Source organism: Talpa occidentalis, unplaced genomic scaffold (genome assembly GCF_014898055.3).
Source record: "Talpa occidentalis isolate TD23 unplaced genomic scaffold, MPIMG_talOcc4v2.1 talOcc4.12, whole genome shotgun sequence".
Lineage (NCBI taxonomy): Eukaryota > Metazoa > Chordata > Mammalia > Eulipotyphla > Talpidae > Talpa > Talpa occidentalis.
The window spans coordinates 101,218,742-101,241,044 of NW_023601212.1; the positions used below are offsets into that span (position 1 = coordinate 101,218,742).

The 22,303-nt window shown below is 60.3% G+C and overlaps 1 protein-coding gene across 1 annotated transcript in view; it reads right to left on the reverse strand.

Annotated features, from left to right (window-relative positions):
* CUNH16orf96 (chromosome unknown C16orf96 homolog) overlaps positions 1 to 16,090 on the reverse strand; it is a 21,361-nt gene extending 5,271 nt beyond the window's left edge. Inside the window, exons 1-14 of the mRNA XM_054693930.1 lie at positions 15,497 to 16,090; positions 13,989 to 14,093; positions 12,919 to 12,999; positions 12,674 to 12,760; positions 10,915 to 12,580; positions 9,323 to 9,408; positions 8,896 to 9,006; positions 8,077 to 8,151; positions 7,237 to 7,401; positions 4,225 to 4,343; positions 3,631 to 3,693; positions 1,416 to 1,508; positions 387 to 564; positions 194 to 287 (exon numbers count right to left, since the gene is read on the reverse strand). Of these exons, the coding sequence (XP_054549905.1) occupies positions 194 to 287; positions 387 to 564; positions 1,416 to 1,508; positions 3,631 to 3,693; positions 4,225 to 4,343; positions 7,237 to 7,401; positions 8,077 to 8,151; positions 8,896 to 9,006; positions 9,323 to 9,408; positions 10,915 to 12,580; positions 12,674 to 12,760; positions 12,919 to 12,999; positions 13,989 to 14,093; positions 15,497 to 15,913 (3,340 nt within the window). The 5' untranslated portion in view covers positions 15,914 to 16,090. The remainder of the gene's footprint in view (positions 1 to 193; positions 288 to 386; positions 565 to 1,415; positions 1,509 to 3,630; positions 3,694 to 4,224; positions 4,344 to 7,236; positions 7,402 to 8,076; positions 8,152 to 8,895; positions 9,007 to 9,322; positions 9,409 to 10,914; positions 12,581 to 12,673; positions 12,761 to 12,918; positions 13,000 to 13,988; positions 14,094 to 15,496) is intronic.
* Between the last annotated feature and the right edge of the window lie 6,213 nt (positions 16,091 to 22,303).

Sequence of the window (22,303 nt, forward strand, 5' to 3'; positions counted from 1 at the left end):
GTGGAGACCCGGGGGACAGAAGTTTTTGCTCCCTGTCACCTCCCCAGCATACAGCAGGACCCCATTTTTGCAAGCAGCTGCGTGAGGACCCCCAGTCAGAGAGGTGGCGGCTCTGGGCCCTCCCGCAGCCTCCCACGCTGCCCAGTTATGCCAGGACACCAGGGCAGGGGTGCGGGAAGGCCTGGGCCCTCACCTGCCAGCTCCTTCTCCGCGCCAGCTGTGCCCTCCTGGTCACTCATTCGGCCCTTGTACAGGATCCCATCCACGCCCAGGAGGTCCACCTCGGCCTGTTGGACGGCCCAGCCGGGCTCAGGGAGCTCCGGCACACACGGAGCCCACCCAGTCGGCCCCCAATCGCTCACCACCAGGGCTGCAGCCAAACTCACGGTGTCATAATCCAACACTTCAGGGTCCCCATAGGGGTAAAGTGTGGTCAAGTCACGTGACCTGGTCTTGAGGTGGTTGTTGGCAGCAGGGCCGTCGCCCCAGTCCTGCAGGGGACCAGCAATTTGCAGATCCCCCTGCTGCATTCCTAGGTCCTGGAGCTGCTGCAGCTGCTGCTCCCTGGGAGGGAGGGGGGTCATCAGCCACCAGAGACCCTCCCTCCACCCCAGGGGAGCCTCAGGACAGGCCGAGGGCCGGGCCAGTGTGGAGGGAAGGCTGGAATTGCTTCCAGTGCCACTGAGCAGCCCTGAGTTGGAGCCGGAGGGGGACAGTTGGGGCTTCTGTCCCCCTGGGCCCCCGCCATGCCGGACCCTGGGCCCGCCGCCCACACACACTAACCCCCTCTTCTCCAGGGGTCCAGCAAGGGCAGGCGGGGCCTTGGGCACAGGCCGAGTCCCACCCCTCAATGGCTGTGGCTCCTGTTTGGCCCACCTGCCAGTGGTACCCCCCAGACCTGGGTGCCGAAGCATCCGCGAGGTTGGGTTGTTGGGATGCTGGGAAGTCAGCTGGGGCCCAGTGAGCCAGCGTGGATGCCAGGCCCGCCACATACTAGTGTAGCCTGGGACAGTGGGGAGCCTCGTTTCTCCAACCGTGAGAGGGGTGGTACCAGCACACCCCTCCGAGGGACGCACAAGGATCTGGCTTCCCTGACCGTCGGGGCCGTGCCTGCTCGGCCAAAGGCTCATGGAGGCCCCACGGCCATGGCCTCCTTCCTCGCAGAAACGAACCTAGCTCGTGGGGGTGTGAGTGTCCACGAGACTGTCCCCCACAGCACTGGCCCATGACCGCCCCCACAGTGCTGGCCGGTACCAGAAGTCCAACAGATCCGTCGGTTCCTTTCGCCACTCCCCCCTCCCCGCCACCCCCTGAAGGCCTCCCTTGCAGCTGGCCAGCAAGGCCTCAGGATAGGCTTTGGCTCTGCAGCTCCCAGGCACCCCGGAGACCGCCCTGGGGAGGCCCAGCCCGTGCACCTCATCTGCTGTCGCTGCAGGTACTCATAGCTGTCGGCGCTGGCCGGTCGCAGCCTGGACAGCAGCTGGGCTTTGCGGATGGTGATGAGTTGCCTGGTGGAGACACAAGCCAGGTGGGAGGCGCACGTGACCGCAACTGCCTCCTCCTCCAGGAAGCCCAGGCTCAAGCTTGTTCTCCCGGGAAAGTTCACATCAGGGCCCAACATGCACAGCTCAGGAGCCTGGGGAAGGGCCATGAGTCATAAAAGACAGTTGCGCTGACTGCAGTGGCGAAAGCCAAAATAGGGAAATTCTAGAAACAGGATGAAGACAGACTGGGGGCTCCCAGGGCCTGGGGGGAGGAGCTGGGGAGTGACGGCTGATGGGGCCTCCTCCTGGGGTGACAGACGCTCCAGTGCTGGAGGCGGGGATGGTTGTGCCGCGCATGAATGCTCTAAGCCCGCCGAGCTGCTGGGTTTAAAATGGCTCACGTGTGTTACATGGACTTGACCTCAGTGACAAGCTACACAGCCTTCCGAGGGGCTGCTGCTCTCTGCACCTCGATGTGTGCAGAGGGGGCAGGGGTGGACACAGGGGAAGAGTCACATACTGTGAAGGACAGCCACCTCCTCGGCTGCGTGTGTTTAAGCCAGGACAAAAGCTTGAAGTAATAACACGCTGACAGGCAGCACTTTGGAAGGCACGGAAAACCACCCAGAAACCCAAATGCAGCTTTCTCCGTGTGACCAATGATCTTGCCTGTCCTCCCAGGGTTTCCCCGCATTTATGCATATTTCAACAAAAGCAGGGCCGGAGCTGACACCCTGCTTGCTCGCCTCACTCAAGTCGCTGCAGACTCCCCCTGGTCGTCACGTGCCCCACGTGCCCCACGGGCACTGGCCCTGCGTGGCATTTAACAGGGCAATTTACATTTAAATGAACTGAATTAAAACAAAATTTAATCCGCATTGGCCAGAGTGCAGGTGCTGGGACCACAGTGACGGCGGCTGCGGGACCAGACACGGCGTCACAGACCATCCCCACGGGAGGCTCCGTTCCCAGGAGTGACCTGTCCAGAGGAATGTACAACAACGTGTTTGCTACTTTGGGGTTGTTTCCTTTTATTTCTCCCTTAAACTATTTTTTTAAGATTTATTTTATTTATGCATACAAGAACTGGGGTGTAGGCCAGAGATGGGGTCTGTGTGAAAGGACTCACCAGAGACAGAGTGGGGAGCAGAACAGGCAGATTGACTGAAACACACTGCTGAGGGGAGCAGAGGGCGAGCCAGGAGAGGTCTGCTGCGCCCTGGGGGTCAGCTCCCTAACCGGGGATTGAACTCGTGCCCGTGCCATGCTGCAGTGGCTGCAGATAGCGTCATAATGCGAGACTTAACCCCTGCGCTACCAGGGAGGCCCTCCCCTCAACTATTATAAATAACACTGCAACTAGATATCTGTGAGTTGAAGGAAAACTCTAGCTGTTGCTCCAAAGCCTCTTGTTGAAGGTGACCCTGCCTGGGGGGTGGGGGTGCAGGGGGGTGTCCCTTGGCTGGGCCGGGCTAGCACCGCAGAGGCCTGGTCACTGCAAGATCCCAGTTCTTAACCACAGCAGAGAACAGTCTGGGCAGCGCCTCACAAAGTTAGGCAGCGTCACCCTACAATCCAGCACTCCACTGCTCGGTTGACACCCCCAAAGTCTGGACGCCGGTGGGTGACAACACAGACATACACGCTCCCAGCTCCCAGCAGCTCCAAGACGGGAAGCAGATGCTAGTAAGGGGGGAGGCTGTCCCTGCCACGGGGTGTCCCGCAGCGACCCCCCACCCCGCCCCTGCAAGCCGCGTGCCGCACCCCCGAGGCCACACTCCCCTGGTGTGGAGCGCCCAGAACAGGCAGATGCGTGGAGAGGAGAGGCGCGGGGGTGGGGCGTGGGGACGCGCCGGTGGGCCGCGCGTGGACGGCGGCTTCAGACCGAGTCTCCCCCCGCAGCAGATGGAAGCTCGGGCTGTGACCTGCACGCACGTGCGCCCCCAGCTCAGCCCCGGGGCCTCCTCTAGGAGGCGAGCGCGACCCTGGATACAGAGGGCAGCAGACAGCACGGGGGGGGGGGGGGGTGGGAGGAGGGGAGGGGAGGGGAGAGGAGGGGAGGGGGGGGCCCCCACGCAGGACAGGACCCGCGGGAGGGGCGGCGCAGGCAGCAGTGGGGCGCGCGCGCCCCCTGGCGGGCACTCACGGGCTGCTCATCATGTCCACCTGCCGGTCGCACGAGATGCATTTCACGCGCTCGAAGAGTTTCCTGCGGGACAGCGGCGCTCAGCGGAGGCTCCACCTGCCTCAGGCCGGGCCTCCCCACACCGGCACCCGCAGGCCGGCCTAGCTCATGGGGCCGCAGGGCAGAGGGGGAGGATAAAAGTGTGTGTAGCTTATCTCCCGGCCCCAAACACAATGGAGGTCCCTAAGGCCAGGAGCTTTCTGGAAAGTTACCCTTCACGGTGGATATTCAGGGCCAGGAGGGTGATCTGAGGACCAGAGCCTCCCTGGTGCACCAGGCCCTCTCCCCGGGGTGCCTGTCCTGACCCGCCCAGGCTCCCCGTGTAGCCTTGCAGGGCCCCTTCCCTCTCTCAGCTTCAGTTTCCTCATTTGTGGCCAAGGGGCTTTGGAGCAGATGTGTCCTCTCTCACCAAGGCCAGAGCTGCCCCCCAAGCCCAAGAGTACACTCAGCCACACACCCCCACCCCTACACTCAGGCTGGGGTACCCTGTCGTCTCCCTGGAGGGAGGGTGTCCCCAGCCTCCAGGAGCAGTTCCCCTGCCCGGAAGGTGCTCACTTCCTAAAGCCGGCAGCGCTGTCGGGGTCAAATCGGATGCCGTCCATCAGCAGCTTCCGCATCACCATCCAGACCTCGTCCATCTCCACCCGCAGACTGTCCAAGTCGTGCTGGGGCAGCTGTGAGCAGCCAGGGGAGAGCGGTGAGTGCACGCACACCTGCCTCCTCCACAAAGGCTCTGCCCGGGGAGTCACAGAAGCACCACGAGGTAAACACAAAAGTGAGGTGGTCAGGGAGAGGGAACACGGCTGAGATGGAGGAAGGTTTGTGCCCCGCTGCTGGAAGGGGCCGGCACAGCTGCCAAGGTCAAGATCCCCCCAGTTACTGCCTCCCAGACATGAGGCAAAGCCCACTGCTCAACTGCAACCTGGAAAAGACATTTCTCCCGGGGGCAGGGCAGAGACCTGATAGTCACACCTTCAACACAGAGCTACTGAGCGGAAGGTAAACAGTCGGTGGCTCTTGCAGATTCACAGAGCTGCGCAACAACTTAAAAACATTCCCATCACTCTCAAAGAAACCCCTTTCCCATAACCAGTCACCCCTCATTTCCCCCTAAACTCCTAGTCTTGGAAGCCACTCATCTATTTTCTGTCTAGAGAGTTGCCCATTCTGGACATTTCTAGAAAAGGGCTCCTATGTGATGTGGACTTCATGTCTGGCTTCTTTCCCTCAGAATCATGTTCTCCAGGTTTATCCAGGTTGTAGCAGGTGCCAGTGCTTCACTCCTTTTCATGGCTGAGTAATATTCCACGACGTGCCCAGACCACATTCTGTTTATCTGTTCATGTGTGGGTGGACAGCTGGATGGCCTCCACTTGGGGAGGTGGGTATTAATAATGTCGCTGTGGACATTTGTGTACAGGTTCTGTGAGGTCATCAAGTTTTCATTTCATTTCTCCTGAGCTGGGAGTGGGAGAGTTGGGTCAAAAGGTAATTCCATGTCTTGTTGTGAGAAAATGGCAGACTGAGTCCTCCCAGGTGGAACTTCCCAGTCGCAGGAGGGCTCCCTCCAGGACCCAGGTTTTCACCTCTAGCCACCATTTGCATTCACGGGAACCAAGCTGCTAAGGAGAAACGCCAGGCTCGGGTCTGAAGAAGGCAGTGGTGAAGAGGAGCCTGGACACCTTGTCATTTTCAAAAGCAAGCAAGTGATCCCAGACGGATGGACGAGCCAAAGGTCGCAGAAACCAGCTTGCAGACCAAAGATGACACCATGTGGGACAAAAGAAAGAGTAACCGAACCAACAGGATGAGTGAACATACAAAACTCCGGCGCTAACACTGACCCTGGGCAAAAGGAAAACAAAGAATAAAAACAGAAACAAGGAGGCACGGAAGGTGGGGCGTGCACCAGCATCTTGCCCCGAAGCTTGGTAGCTAAAGCTGCAATTCGCCATTGTTCCTGTCTTTCCTGCAAGAACCGCACTGCAGGCGGGGGCTCGGGCCTGAGGGAGAGAGCCTCTTCACAGCTCTCCGGCTGACACATGTAGAGGCAAAGTTGGATGAGGACAGTCGCCCCTTTGCAAGCCTTAGTGAAATGGCTGACTCGGGCGCCAAGCCTCAGCACGGGAAGAAGCTGCCGGCCGGCCGGCGGGCCATGGACATTGCTGGGGCGGAGAGTCCCCAGAGGCCCTGCTGCTCTTGGGGGGAGAGCCTCCCGTCTAGGTGTCATCGTTGGGGCCTGGATGCGTTTTCTTTACAAAGGTGCAGACATCAGGACATGCCACTCATAACTTCCTTAACACAGGAGGATGTTTTCCCGGGAGGCACAGTCTCGCGGCCGCACCATGAACAAGGACTCCTGGCGCAGGTGGAACCCGGGGCTGACGCGGTTGCGGCCAGGTCTCTGGATGCGGCCGGGTCTCTCGATGCTGCTAGGTCTCTGGCTGCTTCTGGCCATTCCCTCACAGGACCCTTAATCTAGAGGACCTCTCTGTGCTGCTTTTTGTCACCCTGCTGTTGCGTCAAGAAGTCTGACATCACCCCGCAGTCACTGTGATGATGTGGGCGGCTTGGTGGCCACTTAATAAACGTGAGGCTTGGGCCTCCCTGGTGGCACAGCAGTTGAGCGCTGGGTTGCGAAGCTGCCCGCAGCCTCTGCGGCGCCGGTTCGATCCCCAGCTGCTCCCCGGCCACCAGAGGAGGGTCCCACATGGCGCGCAGACCTCTCCTGCCGCCCGCTGCGCCCCTCAGCAGTGTCCTTCGGTCCTTCTGCCTGCTCTGCTCCCCGCTCTGGCTCTGGTGAATTCTCTCACCCTCCCGCGCTTCTGACTGTACCCAGTGCTTATATAAATAAACAAACAAACAAACAAATAAATAAATAAATCTTTTTAAAAATAAAAAATAAAATATACGTGAGGCTCGTTCTCCTGAGATGCGCCCCGGGCCTGCTCTGTGGGGCTGCTGTGGGGATGCAGATGAGCCGGCGGGACTGGGAGAGGCGAAGGGCAGGGCAGATCTGCTGAATGCTGTGACATTGCCAGCTGCTCCCCTGGCCACGATCACGGGGTGCTGGGCTTCTCCCCCGGGTCTACCCATCGATCCTTCACAGTTCAAAGCAGGGCGGCTGTGACTGCATTCACTCAACACTGCCCCGGCGTCTGGCTTGTCCGGGGTCAGCAACACCCCCCCTCAGCCCCATGTCCCACTGCCAGGAGAGGTGGGTGGACTCCTCTAGGTCACCCCCTCACACTGGACAGGGTTGACCATGTCACCGCCAGGAGATTTCAGACCTGATGGAGGGTGACACCTGTTGCCACATCTGGTGGTTTTCTGGTGCCCCCAGGGCTCCCTCGCTCTGGGGGAGTCAGCTGCCCTGAGTGGTGGCCCCTGGCAGCAAGAGGGGTCCGCCTGGGGTAGAAGTGCGCCTCCGCCCCAGCCAGGCCTTCCAACAACGGCATCTGGACAGAGACCTCCTGAGCCGCTCCCCGGTGCATGACTCTCGGAAACTGTGAACCTTTGCTGCTTGGAGCTGCCGGGCCTGGGACGAGGCTGGAGCAGGGTCCTCACCTTGGCCTGCAGGTCCTTCCTCAGCCGCTCCACAGCCTTCTTCCAGCCGTCCTCGTGGCCCATGACCTTGAGCAGCACGCTCTGGATCAGTTCGTTCAGCTCCACCGCCGCGGTCTCCAGGTCCACCCGGTTCGCCTTGCCTGCCAGGACGCCCCGGTCGGCTTTCTAGGGAAGAGGGGACACAGAAGACAGCTGGGGGTGGGGGAGGGGAGCGGGGGGGAGGAGTCAGGCCCCTGGGTCTGTATTTTGCAGCCTGGTCGGGACAGCCAGCCTGCCTTACATTCAGCCGCGGGGGCGCGGCGGCTCAAATGCAACATCAGGTCTAAGCCGAGGTGTTTTGTTTTTTTTTTAAAGAGTTATTTATTTATACAGGAATTGGGGTACAGGCCAGATGTGCAGGAGGGTGAGAGGATTCACCAGAGACAGAGCGGGGAACAGAACAGGCAGCCTGATGAAATACACTGCTGAGGGGAGCAGCGGGCGCGACAGGAGGTCAGCCACGCTATGTGGGATTCTCGCCCAGCCGGCCGGGATGGAACCGCGCTGCAGAGGCTGCGGACAGCTTCACAGTGTGGCACTCAACCGCCTGCGCCACCAGGGAGGCCCTAAGCCGAGGTTTTCCTTGACAGAAGCTGGGTGGATAAACGGTGCATGGTTTTAAGTCCCCACAACAACTGTCACTCGCCCTGCATCACAGAGAATGGGAGCGGTGGGGCAGCCTTGAGATGCCTTGTTGGGGGGCAACCTGGCCACGGATGCAGAGGTGGAAGGAAACCCTGGAAGCCACCTGCTTCCCCGGTGGGACAGGGGCCCGGGGCAGGGCGGGCCGGGGCTCCTCACCTCACTTAGCTCCTTCTCCACCAGCTTCTTGTCCGCCTTGTTTATTTCTAATTTTCTTATTTGAGCCTTGATACTCTAAGAGCAGAAGCAGAGGGCAGTCAGTCCCCCTGGGAAGCCTCGAGGATGCTCTCTGCCCTGCCGGGGACCGGGCCTGGGGTGGGGTCTAGGGTGGGGGGCCAGGGGCCGGGGGCCAGGTGAGTAGGGGAGTGGGGACACATTGCTCCCACCCCATGTCCCAATTCATCCTCCCGACGGCCACCTACCGAGGGGAGGAAACCATCTTCTGATGGTGGAAATGACTCCAGGGGTTCTGTTTGGGATTTTGTGTCTTTACACCCCAGGGAGGGAGATCTGCCCCTAGTGGGAGTGACCCCATGACCCCACTTCAAAGGTCTGGGACACCTCCGGGCCAGGCCCAGCCAGCATGGTCTCCAGGCTGTCCATCCTCACGTCCCCACGGCAGGGACTCTGCTGCCCAGCCAGGCCCGTGAACAGAGCGCTCAGAACAGGCTGTTTCGGGGCAATGCGGGAACGCAGGAAGCCCTCCCATTCACTCACTCACTCACTCAGCACCTTCTGCGCCTTCATCTGGGCCGGGTATCTTCCAGGGGCCAGCGACCTGGTGGTCAGCAAGACGCTGGCCAGGCCCTTCTGCTTTGGATTGTGGGGAGTGGGGCTCGCCTGTCTTCCATGGACGAGGAGCCACCCGGTTCCACATGAGAAACCACCGGGGGCCGCCAGGGCGAGCACGGGTTTCCAGATGGAGCGCCCCCCCCGCCCCCCCCCCCCCGCCTGCCCTGGCCCGCCCGGCCACCGGACCTTCAACTCATCCAGGCGGATCTGGACATTCTCCACTGCTTTGTTCAGCACGATGTAGTGATCCTTCATGACCTCGACCTGGTGGCCCCAAACCCTCTCCAGTTCTTCCTCCTAAAGGAGAGACACAGACACTTCCAAGGCCTCTGCTCCTGGGGTGCCCCAGCCCGAGGGAGCTCGGGGGACAGAGAAGACCACGTGCCTGCAGCCTGCCATCTTACAGCTGCCGTGGACACTGCCGGGGCCCCCGGCCACCCCGCCCCGCCCCGCCCCCTGCCCCAGCTGGGTCCACCTCTGCAGGTACAGCTGCCCCCAGGCCGCTCGCAACCTGGCCGGGTCCCCCTTCACTACAGGGTCTGGGGGGGTGCCCAGCTCGGGGCCATGGACTCTGCATCTGCTCGCCTCAAGCTCTTGTACCAAGGACACTGACCTTCATCCTGGACTTGAAGAGGTTGTCAATCTTGTCCTGCAACATGTCCACTGTCTTCCCGAGCTTGGAGGAGGCGCTGATGTCAGCTGAAAGCAAAGGCAGACGAGGTGGGGGGCTGCTTCATCTCCGCCCCACCGAGGCACCCAGGGGGTGCTGACCCACAGAAAGGCCCGAGAGCCTGGGGCCTCCGCGTCAGGGACACTTCCACTAGTGACACTTTACACAAACATCGACGCAGAAGCAGGTGAGACTGACTCTGACAGAGTGTGTTAGCTGACCTGCTTCGCCCGCAGTAGCATCATTTTAATGTCACTGAGAAAACCACGGCCCTGCTTTGGTGCTGATTCAAAGCGCGATGTGTGTGCGGGGTCCACCTGGGCTTCCGCTCACCCCCTCCCGAACGCCCAAAGCACAGGGGACTCGGGCCACCAGCACGGGCCTTGGGGAGCCATCCGGAGCGCAATACCCCCGAGGAGTGGCCCTGAGCGAAGCCGTGGCGTGCCCTGCGCGTGAGCGTGCGTGCAGCCTGCCCAGGACAGGAAGGGGGCTCTGGAAAAAAGAAAAGGAGCTAAAAACAGGTGCCCCATATCCAGCTCGAAGGAGACACACAGGCACAGCCAGGAACCTCAGCGGGGACCCACCGCAAGCGCCTTTCGTTTTCTTAGTAAATGTGGCGGCTGGTCAGAGGGGAGCCGGTTATTAAAGCTTTAGGTTTCACATTGGGATGCATGACTGACTAGCTGCGCCCAGTATTCACAGCAGACGTGGGTCCCTGAGCTACGTGAAATTCCACTTCTTGAGGCCCTCAAGGCACTACCAGTCCCGGCCGCGGCACATGTGGGTCTCACTAGGGTCGCGCATGGAGAGAGCGCACAGAGAGCAGGAGGGCGGCCCGTGGTGTCCCCGGGGGCAGGGGCAGCGGCAGCATCACCTGGGAGTGGCTGGGGGTCACCGGGAGAGGGTTAGGAGTTAGGGGTGAGGGTGAAGGTGAGGGTGACAGCCAGGGGTTAGGAGTGGGGGGTGAGGTTAGGGCTATAAGGGTTAGGGCTAGGGCTCCATCCAGATCACCCGAGTACAAGACTCTGGGGTGCGCCCTGCAGCCTGCCCCATCAGGGGTGCTGAGGTGTGCCCAGGGCTGAGAGCTCTGTACCAGGCAGTCTCTGTCCCCGTGATTTAGTGCCTGTCATGGTGTGAAAGGGGAGCAAAAGTGTCCTGGTCCCAGTGACCCCCAGACCATGCCTGGAGCCTGCAAGAGCCAGGTTTGCCCAGCGGTAGTTCCTAACCCCACATCAGCCCACAGCGGGGCTGGTTACGCCCTGGGGCTACCAAAGTGTCTCCCAGGGTGAGTCCCCACACGTGACTCCTCAAACTCCACTTTAGACCCAGCTTCCCCCTTCTCTTAGACATCATGACACTCATGATAAAAGAACAGGTCAGCAAGAGGCTAATATTTAAGTTAAACGAATGCATGGCTAGTGAGCGAATGCAGGTTTTGCTGGGGGGACAAGAGGAAGGGAAAGAGGCCTCCTGGGTGGCTGGGGGGCCCGGCCGGGCCCGGCCCGCCCCGGCCCGCCCCAGCTGGCGGCACCTACACAGGTGGTCCAGGCGCTGCTGCAGCTTGGACGACAGCTGCACCATCTCTTCCTTCAGGGAGTCGTGTCTGATGGGCATCTGGGCCATGTGGCTCAAGGACATCTTGATGGCATCCTTCTTCTCTTCCAGGGTCATGGCCTCGCTGGCAGACAGCATGGCCTGGGCCAGGACCGGGTCGGAAGGGGCGTGCATAGACATGTAGAGCAGGGATAAGTCCTCGTACCCCACATCTGACACGTCTTCCACCTGGACAGCCTTGTGGAGGTCCTTAGTGGCTCCGCGGGAGGACCCGGCACCCAGCTCATCTGCAAAGACCCCCAGGGGCCCGGACGCGGCCTTAGTGGTGGCCTTGGTGGCCAGCTTGGTGGCAGGGACATCCTCAACGAATTTGACAGCAGCCCTGACTGTCTGGGCTGCTGAGGCAGCGGCGGCAGCATAGGCGGCAGCAGCGGCTGCGGCCACAGAAGCAGAGGTTTTTATCCGCTTAAGGGTAGATGGAGAACGCTTAGGGGGTACATCGAGGGCCCCGTCCCTGGAGGCTGGAGACTGAGTGACTCTCGCAACCTCTGGGGGGAGACCTTGCTCATTTTCTGAGAGCGGGGGGAGGCCCTCTGCCTGGTAGGGGGGCGGCCACGGCTTAGGAGGCCCACGAAGCTCCCTGGAGCTCTGGGGCTGGCCAGGTAGGCCAGATGAATAGTCCATGCCCCAGGAAGGCAAACGGCTAGGGGCAGTGAAGCCTCTGGGAGGAGGCCAGCCTCCTGGTGGCATAGGCCAGAAGCCTGGTGGTGTGGGCTGAGTGTCCGGCGCAGACACAAGTCCAGGCACAGGCCCGGGACCAGGCACAGGCCCGGGACCAGGCATAGGCCCAGGTCCAGGCACAGGCCCGGGTCCAGGCACAGGCCTGGGTCCAGGCACAGGCCTGGGTCCTAAGGCCTGCCCTTGTCCAAAGGCTGGTCCCAGTTCTAAGGCCGGTCCTGGTCCTGAAGCTGGTCCCGGTCCAAAGGCTGATCCTGGTCTGAAGGCTGGTCCCTGTCCTGAAGCAGGTCCCGGTGCTAAGGCCGGCCCTGGTCCGAAAGCCTGCCCAGGTCCGAAGGCTGGTCCTGGTCCGAAGGCCTGCCCAGATCCGGTGGCCTGTCCCGGTCCAAAGGCTGAGCCAGGCCCGGGGACAGGCCCAGGTCTGAAAGCAGGCCAAGGTCCTGCCATGAACCTAGGCGTCATGCCAGGCCCCAGCCCAGGCCCCGGTCCAGCTGTGGTGGCGGGCCCAGGTTTAGGTTCCGGCCCCTGGGGCTTGCCTGGCTCCTGGGGCTGACCCGGCTCCTGGGGCTTGCCCGGCTCCTGGGGCTTGCCCGGCTCCTGGGGCTGACCAGGCTCCTGGGGCTGGCCCGGCTCCTGGGGCTGACCTGGCTCCTGGGGCTCGCCTGGCACTTGGGCCTCAGGGAGGGGGACGGCCTGTGTGGACTCCTCTTCCTGCAGTTCCATCAAGGCCTCAGGACCGTACCAGACAGTGTGCAGGGGTTTGGGACCCTGGATGGCCTCTCGGATCTGGCTGTGACCAGCAGCTTCGGCTCCAACTGTCAGGCGTTCGGTGATCTGCTGAGGGCTTTCCTTCTGGATTTCCTCAGCAACCGTCCACAGCTCCGAGTCCTGCAGGTTTTGTGACTTTCTCTGTAGAAAAGTCCCGAAGGGAAAAGGCGACTGGGTAAGCCAGGGTCACTCTGGGCTGCCTGGCCCTGCCTACCCCACCTTAGGCGCACTTACTCGGGGGAACATGGCTTCGTGCAGGCCACTCCAGAGCACCGTGTCCTCGGCTTTGGGGACGGAGACTACTTTATTCTGAAGCGTCAGCTGGGGGGTGTGGAGGCGGTCGGGAATGAGGGGGCGGACCCCAAGGGTGCCTGGGCCTTCCCAAGTTCTGTCCTCTGTACCCCTCCCTTCTCCCAGCACCCCTGAGCCTGGAGGGGGAGGGGAAGAGGGGCTGGGAGAGGGGACAGCAGGGCTCTCACCATCTCCCGCTGCAGGGCATTCATCTTCTGGTGCTGCGATTTCAAATCTTTGGAGATACTGTCCACTTTTTCCAGGGGCATCTGTGAAATGAGCCGAGCCCGTGGGCCGGGGTGGTGCCAGCCCTGCGTCTTCTCACAGCCACATACCAGGGCCTGGCCCAGAGGAACAAGCCGGACGACAGATTCCAAAGCTAGTATTTCCCAGTAAGTGGGAAAGGGCTGGAAAAAGGTTCCCTGGGCAAATAAGTTTGGGAAATGCTGGGCTAAGAAGCACTCAGCGACTCTGCTGCAGGGCCTCTTAACAGCCTGTCATGGGGCCTCCCCTGGTAGCGCAGGCGGTTGAGCGCAGCGCTGTGAAGCTGTCCGCAGCCTCTGCAATGTGGGTTCGATCCCAGCTGGCCGGCAAGAATCCCACATGGCGCGGCAGACCTCTCCTGTCATCGCCCGCTGCTCCCCTCAGCAGTGTATTTCGTCCGTCTGCCTGTTCTGTTCCCCACTCTGGCTCTGGTGAATCCTCTCACCCTCCCACGCCTCTGGCCTGTACCCCAGTTCTTGTATAAATAAATAGATGAATCTTTAAAAAAAGATGGTGGTGCCTGTGCCACCGGGGAGGCCCTGGGTTGAAGTCTTTGTAGGCCCATAAGGAACTAGCATGCATGCCTGCCCAGGGTTCACAGTAGTATTCAGTAGGTACAGAGCTTTCCAAAAGAGGAAGAATTGTTTTCTTTCTGCTAAACTGGTGAACGAGAAGCCTGAAATCACCAAGACTTGGGGAGCACCTGATTATCCCCCAAAGGAGGCAGAGAGAAAGACAGGCTGAGGTGGTGGTGTAGCACCTAGATCCCGCTGTGCCTGCAGGCATCTCTTGACATTTTAGTAATTGAGACGATAAATTCTCTCTTTTGCCAAAACCAGGTCTAAGTTTCTGCCACTCACAGATGACTCAGGCTCCTGCCCTGCCGCGTGGCTGTGATTTTTGACTAAGAACAGGTTTCCTAGATTTGCCTTGTCACTCCAGCCACCCGAGGTCCAAGCAGCAAGGCCAGCACGGAGGGTGCCAGGAGGCCTACCTTCTGGAATATGTCCTTCAGCATGTCCACGTCCTTCCTGAGGGCCCCAGCGGTGACCTTGAGTACATGAATGTCGGTGAGCAAGTCCTGCAGGGTCGTCATGGACTGAAGCGGGGAGAGGAAGGGAAAGCAGGAAGTTGGGCCTGGCTAGGGAAGGGACAAGTAAATACAGACGCGCTCCCAAGGCCTGGACTGAAACATACTCAGAGCAAAGGACACGGAGAGGGAACAGTCTGCTGGGCTCTCGGCTCTGGGTAGGAAGGGGCGACTCTACTGGTACGTGTCTGACAAACAGGGATCTCTCCACATAAAGCAACTCGGTGGAACCCACTGCCTGCCCAGTTCAGTCTCCAGAGGATGCTAACAGTGACTGCTGGCCGGGCGCTCCCCAGCTCCTACGCCTTCATTCTCTCAACTGTCCTGGGAGGAGAAAGCCAGGACACCTCCTGCCTTGGCTCGCAGGGAGTGCACTGGCCGCCCCTCCCCGGGCGCACGGCTACCCGCTCCTACGCGGAGACCTCGGTGGGCCACTTCCCTCTCTGGGGAAATCGATGAGAACAGCACCCTAAGGAGCGAACAGGTGTAAGCCCCTGACCTACCTGGCAGGTGGGGAGAGCTGAGGGATGGCAGCTGGGGGTGGGGAGCTCCATGGAGAAGGGAGGGTTCAGGGGAGGGGCGGAGTGGGGCGGGGGAATGGCAGGAGAGGGAAGGCCCTGGCCCTTTCCTCAGGGCCACCGTCTCCAGTTTCCACACCATCTGTGTTTGCCCATAACTTCTACAAACACCTGCACCTGGGTTTCTGCCCTCCTCTGCCCTCGTCAGACTTGAAACCTGTGTAACCGAGATCTTTCAGGGCACCTGTCTAGTCCCGGCCCCCTTCCGAGACTTGCTGGAGGGGGTAACTACAGTTCTTAGGCTGAGCCTGCCTGCCTGGCCATGTCCAAAGGGCCAGGAGTGGACACGTGCCCCAGGCGTGACGTCCTGTTCTCTTATCCCAAAATTACATTTGAGGGGCCTCCCTGGGGGTGCAGGGGTTAAAGACAGCGCTGTCAAACTGCTGCCAGCCACTGCAGCACGAGTTCTATCCCCGGCCAGGGAGCTGCCCACAGGGCGCAGCAGACCTCTCCTGTCTCCTGTCTCCCCGCTGCTCCCCTCAGCAGTGGATTTCAGTAGATCCGCCTGTTCTGCTCCCCAACCTGTCTCTGGTCAATCCTCTCACCCCTGGACCTCTGGCCTGCACCCTGGTTCTTGTGTGCATAAATGAATAAAAAGAAATCTAAAAAAAAAAAAAAAGACAGCTGAAAGACATGGAGCCGGGCAGGGGGGAGCTAAGACGGGAGAGGGCCGTCTCGGAGAAGGCCTGGGGCTCTGGCGTGGCCTGGGGCTGTGGTGCGGCCTGGGGCTGTGGTGTGGCCTGGCTCCAAAGCCAAATTCCTCACCTGTCCCAAGGGGGCCAGGTAACAGGGCCCGGGGGCTTGGGCTGACAGCTAGGGAGGCGTGTGGCTTACCTTGGCGAGGGCTTCTTCGTTGCCTTCCACCATCTTCCGGATCTTGATCAGGTGCCACAGCGCCTCCGCAGGCCTGCCAGCACCCTGGCTGCCCTCCAGCAGCTGGATGGTGGAGGGCAGGTCCTGCAGGGCAGCCAGCTGGCTCTCCATCCTGTCCATGCGGTCCACCACGTGGTCGAAGACATTGCTGAGCCTCTTCATGGGGTTGATGATGGGCTGGGCGTCCCCCTCCCGGGGCGTGAACACCGCCGAGGTCTGCAGGAAGTCCTCGTCGCCCGTGAGCACCTTCTTGAGCTCGGCTATGTGGATGTGGTCCAGGATGCCCTGCAGCAGGAGGTGCAGGGCCTTGAAGTTGATCACGCCACCCCGCGGGATGGCGATGTCGATCAGCTCGCTGTAGGTGACTGAGAAGCTCATTCTGTCGGTGGGGGCGCTGTGGTTCTGCGCATCCGGGGGAGAGGGGACAAGGGGTGGCTTGCAGTGGACCCTCAAGCCACACAGACAGGCCTGGGGTCAGGGGGAAATGGCCCTGTCTGGGCCAGAACTCGAACAAGGTTCTGGTTGCTAGGACACCAGAGAACATGGACAAGCTGCTTCCAGAGCCGGCGCAGGCAGGTGCTCGCGGGAGCCGGTGGGTGTCTGGACAGCACGGCCAGCCATTCCGTTCAAGTCCTTTGTCTGTGTCAGAACCATGGTCCTTTCCAACCCATGTGTGGGGAAGCTGGTGGACAGGCAGCTTGCTCCTGGAAGCCTCCAGAGTCAGGGCAGAAAACAGAGTTCTTGGGGTTAAAAAAGCCCAGGTTTGAGAAACGAGAAGGTAGAGAAGAGCCCAAAGATTCCAGTTGAGTCTGGGCACCAGCCAAAAGCCGCCAGGGCTCCCACTTCTGGGGGCAGGGGCATAGAGAGGGCCAAGGCCTCCAGCTCCCCCCTGGCTTCTGCCTGTCACGGGCATGGGCCAGGATGGCCTCCCCAAGTCTTGCTCTGCTCCTCTCCTGAGCTGGCTCGCCCAGCCCCCCAGCTCTACAGGCCCAGGCATGACCACCCCCACCCCCAGCCCTGCTCAGTGTGTCGGCTGGCCAGAGGCCAGACTCCCCCAGGCTCCCAGAGAAGGGCTGAGGAAGCTGACAAGGAGACACCGGCAGCTGAAAGACCCGCACACTTCGGGGCTATGGGTTTCTGCTTTTTCAGCCGCTGTGTGACCTTGTGCAAATGACTTAACCTCTCTGAGTTTTACCTTCCCTGCATGCTGGGTGGGAAATAGAACTTCCAAGTGGGGTTGCCGTGTGTGTGTGTGTGTGTGTGTGTGTGTGTGTGTGTAGAAATGCTACAAGGACAGTGCCAGGACAGTCCTTCCCAGCTCTGGTCTGCTCTCCCACTTCCCCAGGGATAGGCATCAGGGGAAGAAAGAGCCCAGGGGCCTCCCTGGTGGCAAGGGGTTAAGTCTCAGCACTATGAAGCTGTCATCCTGCTGGCTGGGGCACTGACCCTCAGGGCACAGCAGACCTCTGCTGTCTCCCCGCTGCTCCCCTCAGCAGTGCATCTGGGTGGATCCACCTGTTCTGCTCCCCACTCTGTCTCTGGTGAGTCCTCTCACACCTGCACCTCTGGCCTGCACCCCAGTTCTTGTATGCATACATAAATAAAATAAATCTTTAAAAAAAATAGTGCATGTCAGCAGCTGTTAGCAACTTTGTGTGAGCATGAACACAAGCTCCTTTTCAAAAAAAAAAAAAAGATTGATTGATTGATTGATTGATTGATTTATACAAGCACTGGGTACAGTCAGAAGTGCGGGAGGGTGAGAGAATTCACCAGAGCCAGAGCGGGGAGCAGAGCAGGCAGAAGGACGGAAGTACACTGCTGAGGGGAGCAGCGGGTGGCAGGAGAGGTCTGCGCGCCATGCGGGACCCTCCTCTGGTGGCCGGGGAGCAGCCGGGGATCGAACCGGCGCCGCAGAGGCTGCGGGCAGCTTTGCAACCCAGCGCTCAACCACTGCGCCACCGGGGAGGCCCTGAACACAAGCTCCTTTATACATCTCATCACCAGAGGGGAGCCCCCACTTCTGTGGCATGCAATGCCCCCCAACCCCCGTGCCCGCTAATCTGCCTCTCTGGACCTGCCTGTTGGGACATGGCACAGCTGTGACGTCATGCAGTAGGTGGCCTGCTGAGCTGGCTCCTTTCAAGATCATCGTGTCTTTAAGGTTTATCCAGAACCCCTCACCCCACACCCCAACGTGGACCTACTGGTGCAAGACCTTCCAACTGACCCTCTTGGAGCTACCCAAGTGCCCATTGTGTAGGAAGCCGACAACTTCCAGTACTGGGTCCTTGTCGTCCATGCATGCTACGGGGCACCCTGCTCTTGCCAGATGCACTCCACCCAGCAGGAAAGCCCCTCACCTGCAAGCTCCCCCACCAGCCAGATCTGCCGCCCTCCGCCCGCCCTCCACCCGAGGGGCTTCCAACTTCTGCCAGCCTGGAGACTATTCAAACGTTCTCCCATGAGAACTGCACCCCCCACCTCGTTATCAGAAGCCTGGTCCCCACAGCCCTGGGTTCATCTGCTCCCCAGTGGTCCCACCTGGCGGGCTGTGTCCTCCTCTAGTGGTCTCACCCGCCTTTGTCGGGCAGAGGGGGAGGACAGTGCAGGGTCGAGGCTGGAGAGGGCCAGAGCAGGGGCCTCCCACGCCTCACAAAGAAATGTGAATAGCAGGGCCTCCCCAGTGGCGCAGCGGTTGAGCGCTGGGTTGCGAAGCTGCCCGCGGCCTCTGCGGCGCCGGTTCGATCCCCAGCTGCTCCCCGGCCACCGGAGGAGGATCCCGCATGGCGCGCAGACCTCTCCTGCCGCCCGCTGCTCCCCTCAGCAGTGTACTTCGGTCCTTCTGCCTGCTCTGCTCCCCGCTCTGGCTCTGGTGAATCCTCTCACCCTCCCGCGTTTCTGACTGTGCCCAGTGCTTGTATAAATAAATAAATAAATCTTAAAAAAAAATAAAATTAAAAAAAAAAAAATGTGAATGGCAGAACTGGAATGAGTCTGGTCACCAGGGCCAGGCGCGCATCCTGCAGGGGTGGTGGGGGCAGGGGCACCAGGGTGAGACCCCGGAGCCAGGATGCTGTTATGGAGCCCCAAAGCCCAAATCTCCAGCCAAACTGCAGCTGTGCGGGGGCCCCAGGGCTGCCCCAAATCCTTTTGGTCGATTTCTTTCTCTTTTTTTTTAAAAAAAAGATTTATTTATTTGTGCATACAAGAGCTGGGGGACAGGCCAGAGGTGCGAGGAGTAAGGGGATTCACCAGAGACAGAGCAGGGAACAGGACAGGCAGAAGGACAGAAGGACCGAAGTACTCTGCTGAGGGGAGCAGCGGGGAGACAGGAGAGTCTGCTGCGCCATGTGGTTGCTCCCTGGCCGGGGATCGAACTCGTGCTGCAGAGGCTGCGGATTGCCTCATAGTGCGGTGCTTAACCCCTCGCGCCACCAGGGAGGCCCACTTTTGGTCGATTTCTTTCCAGCGGTTTATGCCAATGGACTCCGGCGGGGACAAGGGCTGGCCACTGGGGACTCGGGTCATTGCAAATGGGGTGGCTGGGGCTCAGCACCCTGTCCGTACTGCAGTGGGCACAGGTGTTGGCAGGAACGGCTTCTTTCGCGCCTGCTTGGGCTGGCTCTGCCTTCTCGGGAGAGCAGCTGGGTGGTGGGGCCTCAGCCTAGATTCTCGGGACCGGTGTTTGCTGCCTCTGGCCCTGCTGCGTCACACTCCCGTTCAGCGTGGGTAAGTGTGCCAGGCTCCCCGGGGAGGGCGGCTGCATGCTCAGCCCGGGACCCCGTACGAAATAGGGGGAGTTCGTTGTATCTGCCAAACAATCATAGGGTTTTTGCTTGAGGCTTTCAAGCCAGTGATGCCGCAGACCCACGGGGGTGGGGGTGCCCTGGTGGAGCTACATCCTGAGCGCCCTGGGGTCACCTGCGGAGTGCACCCCACAGGCCACACCTGTAGCTGGGTCCACTCGTAACCGAACTGTCGCGCGCAGTAAGCGAATCTCAGCCGGAGGTTGGTTCTCAAGAAGAGATTTGATTTATGCTGTCACTCGAACACTCAAATCAAACAGGGAAAACCAACCCTAAGCGCCCAAAGTACCTTCCGACTATAGTCGCTGCACAGCGTGTCTTAGCCGAGTCACCCCCGAAGCTGGGTGAAGAGCCGGGGGATGCGGCGAGGACTCGCGGAGCGACAGTCACAGAGTGCCAGCCTGGGGAGCGATGGTCACGCAGTGTGCCAGGCCAGTGCCGTTGTGACAAACCGGGAGCAAGAGGGAGTCGGGGAGCAGCGAAGCCCAAAGGGGGCAGCGAGCTCGCCTCCGGAAGCATCGCTACGGCAAGGTTCCTCCCACCCTCCCCAGGGCCAGTCTCTTGGAATTGCTCTCTCGGGCCAAAATACTGGTCCTTATACACCTTTGGGGGTCCCTATCGCTGGGGTGCAGGACAAGCTAGTGACGCGCGCTCAGCCCCACCGGTCTTTATCGGGAGCTGCAGGCTCTCAAGGGCGCCTTGTCATGGTTACGCTCACGAGCATGTCTGAGCGTTTTTTACTTTCGTTACAAGAACTTACAGGAGGGCCTCCCCGGTGGCGCAGCGGTTGAGCGCTGGGTTGCGAAGCTGCCCGCGGCCTCTGCAGCGCCGGTTCGATCCCCGGCTGCTCCCCGGCCACCGGAGGAGGGTCCCACATGGCGCGCAGACCTCTCCTGCCGCCCGCTGCTCCCCTCAGCAGTGTCCTTCGGTCCTTCTGCCTGCTCTGCTCCCCGCTCTGGCTCTGGTGAATTCTCTCGCCCTCCCGCGCTTCTGACTGTACCCAGTGCTTGTATAAACAAAAACGAATGAACAAATAAATAAATAAATAAATAAAGCATGCCTCTATTAAAAAAAAAAAAAAAAAAAAAAACAAGAACTTACAGGAAAGGCCGAAACAAACGTCGGGTTAGTGACTTCCTTATGGGGGACAGAGAGTGGAGGGGGGCAGAAGAGGCTGCTGGGACAGCTCTGGGGATCGCTACAGCCACCCAGTGGCTGAGAGGCTGGTGGAAAAGCATGGAGCTTGGCACGGAAGGCAGCACTTTCCTTACGGGGCTCAGAATGGACCTGGGCTCTGGCCTAAGACAGTGACACTTAAGAGGGAGGGATCTCTCTCTCTCTCTCTCTCTCTCACACACACACACACACACACACACACACACACACACACACCCTCAGGAACCTGCAGTGTCCCCTGCCCATTTCGCCAGCAGATGGCACTGGCTGCCGGGACCATGGAACTCCACTTTCTCCGCGCTGTTTTCTGCCAACTGGGAGGCGAAAGGTGGGACGCAAGTCTCAGGACCCCCTGGGAGGGCCCACTGACGGCCAGCAGGTGTTCGTCCAGGGCACAAGGCAAGGGGGCTGCCACCGACAGTGACAGGCCAAAGTGCTCCAACCACCCCGTTACAGTCAGAGCCCGGCCGGAAAGAGGGGGCGCTGCCTCACAGTACGGGGTGAGCTGGGAGCCACGAAGGCGGCGGTGGTGTGGAACGGGCCGTGTGCGCGTGGCCGTGTGGCGCGGAGGGGTCTGGATACACTGGTGGCTCCCCAGGGGAGTGAGACGGGCAGTGAGGCTGCAAGACCACCGGCAGCTCCTGGCACCTCCCACCCGAGACAGTGGGGGCTCCTGGTCTCAGACACACCCAGCAGGGGTCCCAGAGAAACAACACAGGCCACCACCCCGTGGCTGCACAGAGGCGCCTTCGCTTTTATTTCCACACGTGTCTGGATTCTTCCCAGCTGCTTTGCGTGTGGTCTCTGCCCCTACCTTGGTGACTGCTTTATGGAGCTCTAGCTCGCGGGCCACAAGCTCACTCACAGAAGCGACAAGTCAGTGGCTTCCAGCAGATTCACAGGCGCGAGGTCAAGTGACAAGCTGAGAACTCGTTCATCACCCCCTAAAGGAACTTTTGCCACTAACGGGCACCCCCGTCCCCCTGAGCTCCCCAGCCTCTGATGACCGCTCGTTTCTGTCTCCACGCTGAGGTTCTGAACACGTCATACAAACAGACCGCACGCTCCGGCCCGCTTTCCGTCTCAAGGGTCTTTCCGCTGGATTCATTCTCAAGCCACCTCCCTTCCTAATGGGTCTTCCTGCCAGCTGGATCGATAGAGGCTTCTGCCCCCGTGCGCACGGCCAGGGTGTGCTCATTACCCTGGTCTCACCGCCCAGCAGGGGACGCTCAGCATTCCCCCACAACGCTGCAGAGCGCCAACTGCACTTTCCACTGGCTGGTCCACAAGACCCTCCTCTCTCCCCACCCTCTGCCCTTCCTACCATCCAGCCTCAGCCCTGCTGGCCTTTCCCGAGGGGCTCTGGCTGTCCTCTCTCTGGGACTACGCACACGCAGTTCTCAGTGCTTGGGGTGGCCTCCGCCCTCTACCTGGGGAGTTCCTCCACATCCTTTTAAATGTCTCTCTCCTCTCGGAAGATTTCTCATCAAGTGCTCGCTCATGGACTCTCAGAACATTTTTGCTAAAATATCTTTCTCGCAAGCTATAATACTCTCTCCCTAGCTGGACTGTGTCAGAAATTGGGCTTTCTTCCATTCTGTATATTTCCAGGCCTAAAACAAGAACTTGCTTGGATGCTAGTAACTGAACGAATGTCCTGTAGCTGTGCTGTCTGTCCAGTGCGGAACCACAAGCCACGTGTAGTTACTGAGTCCTTGAGCTGTAGCTGATCTGCTACGAGATGTGCTATATGTATAAAACACACACTGCATCCCAAATACTG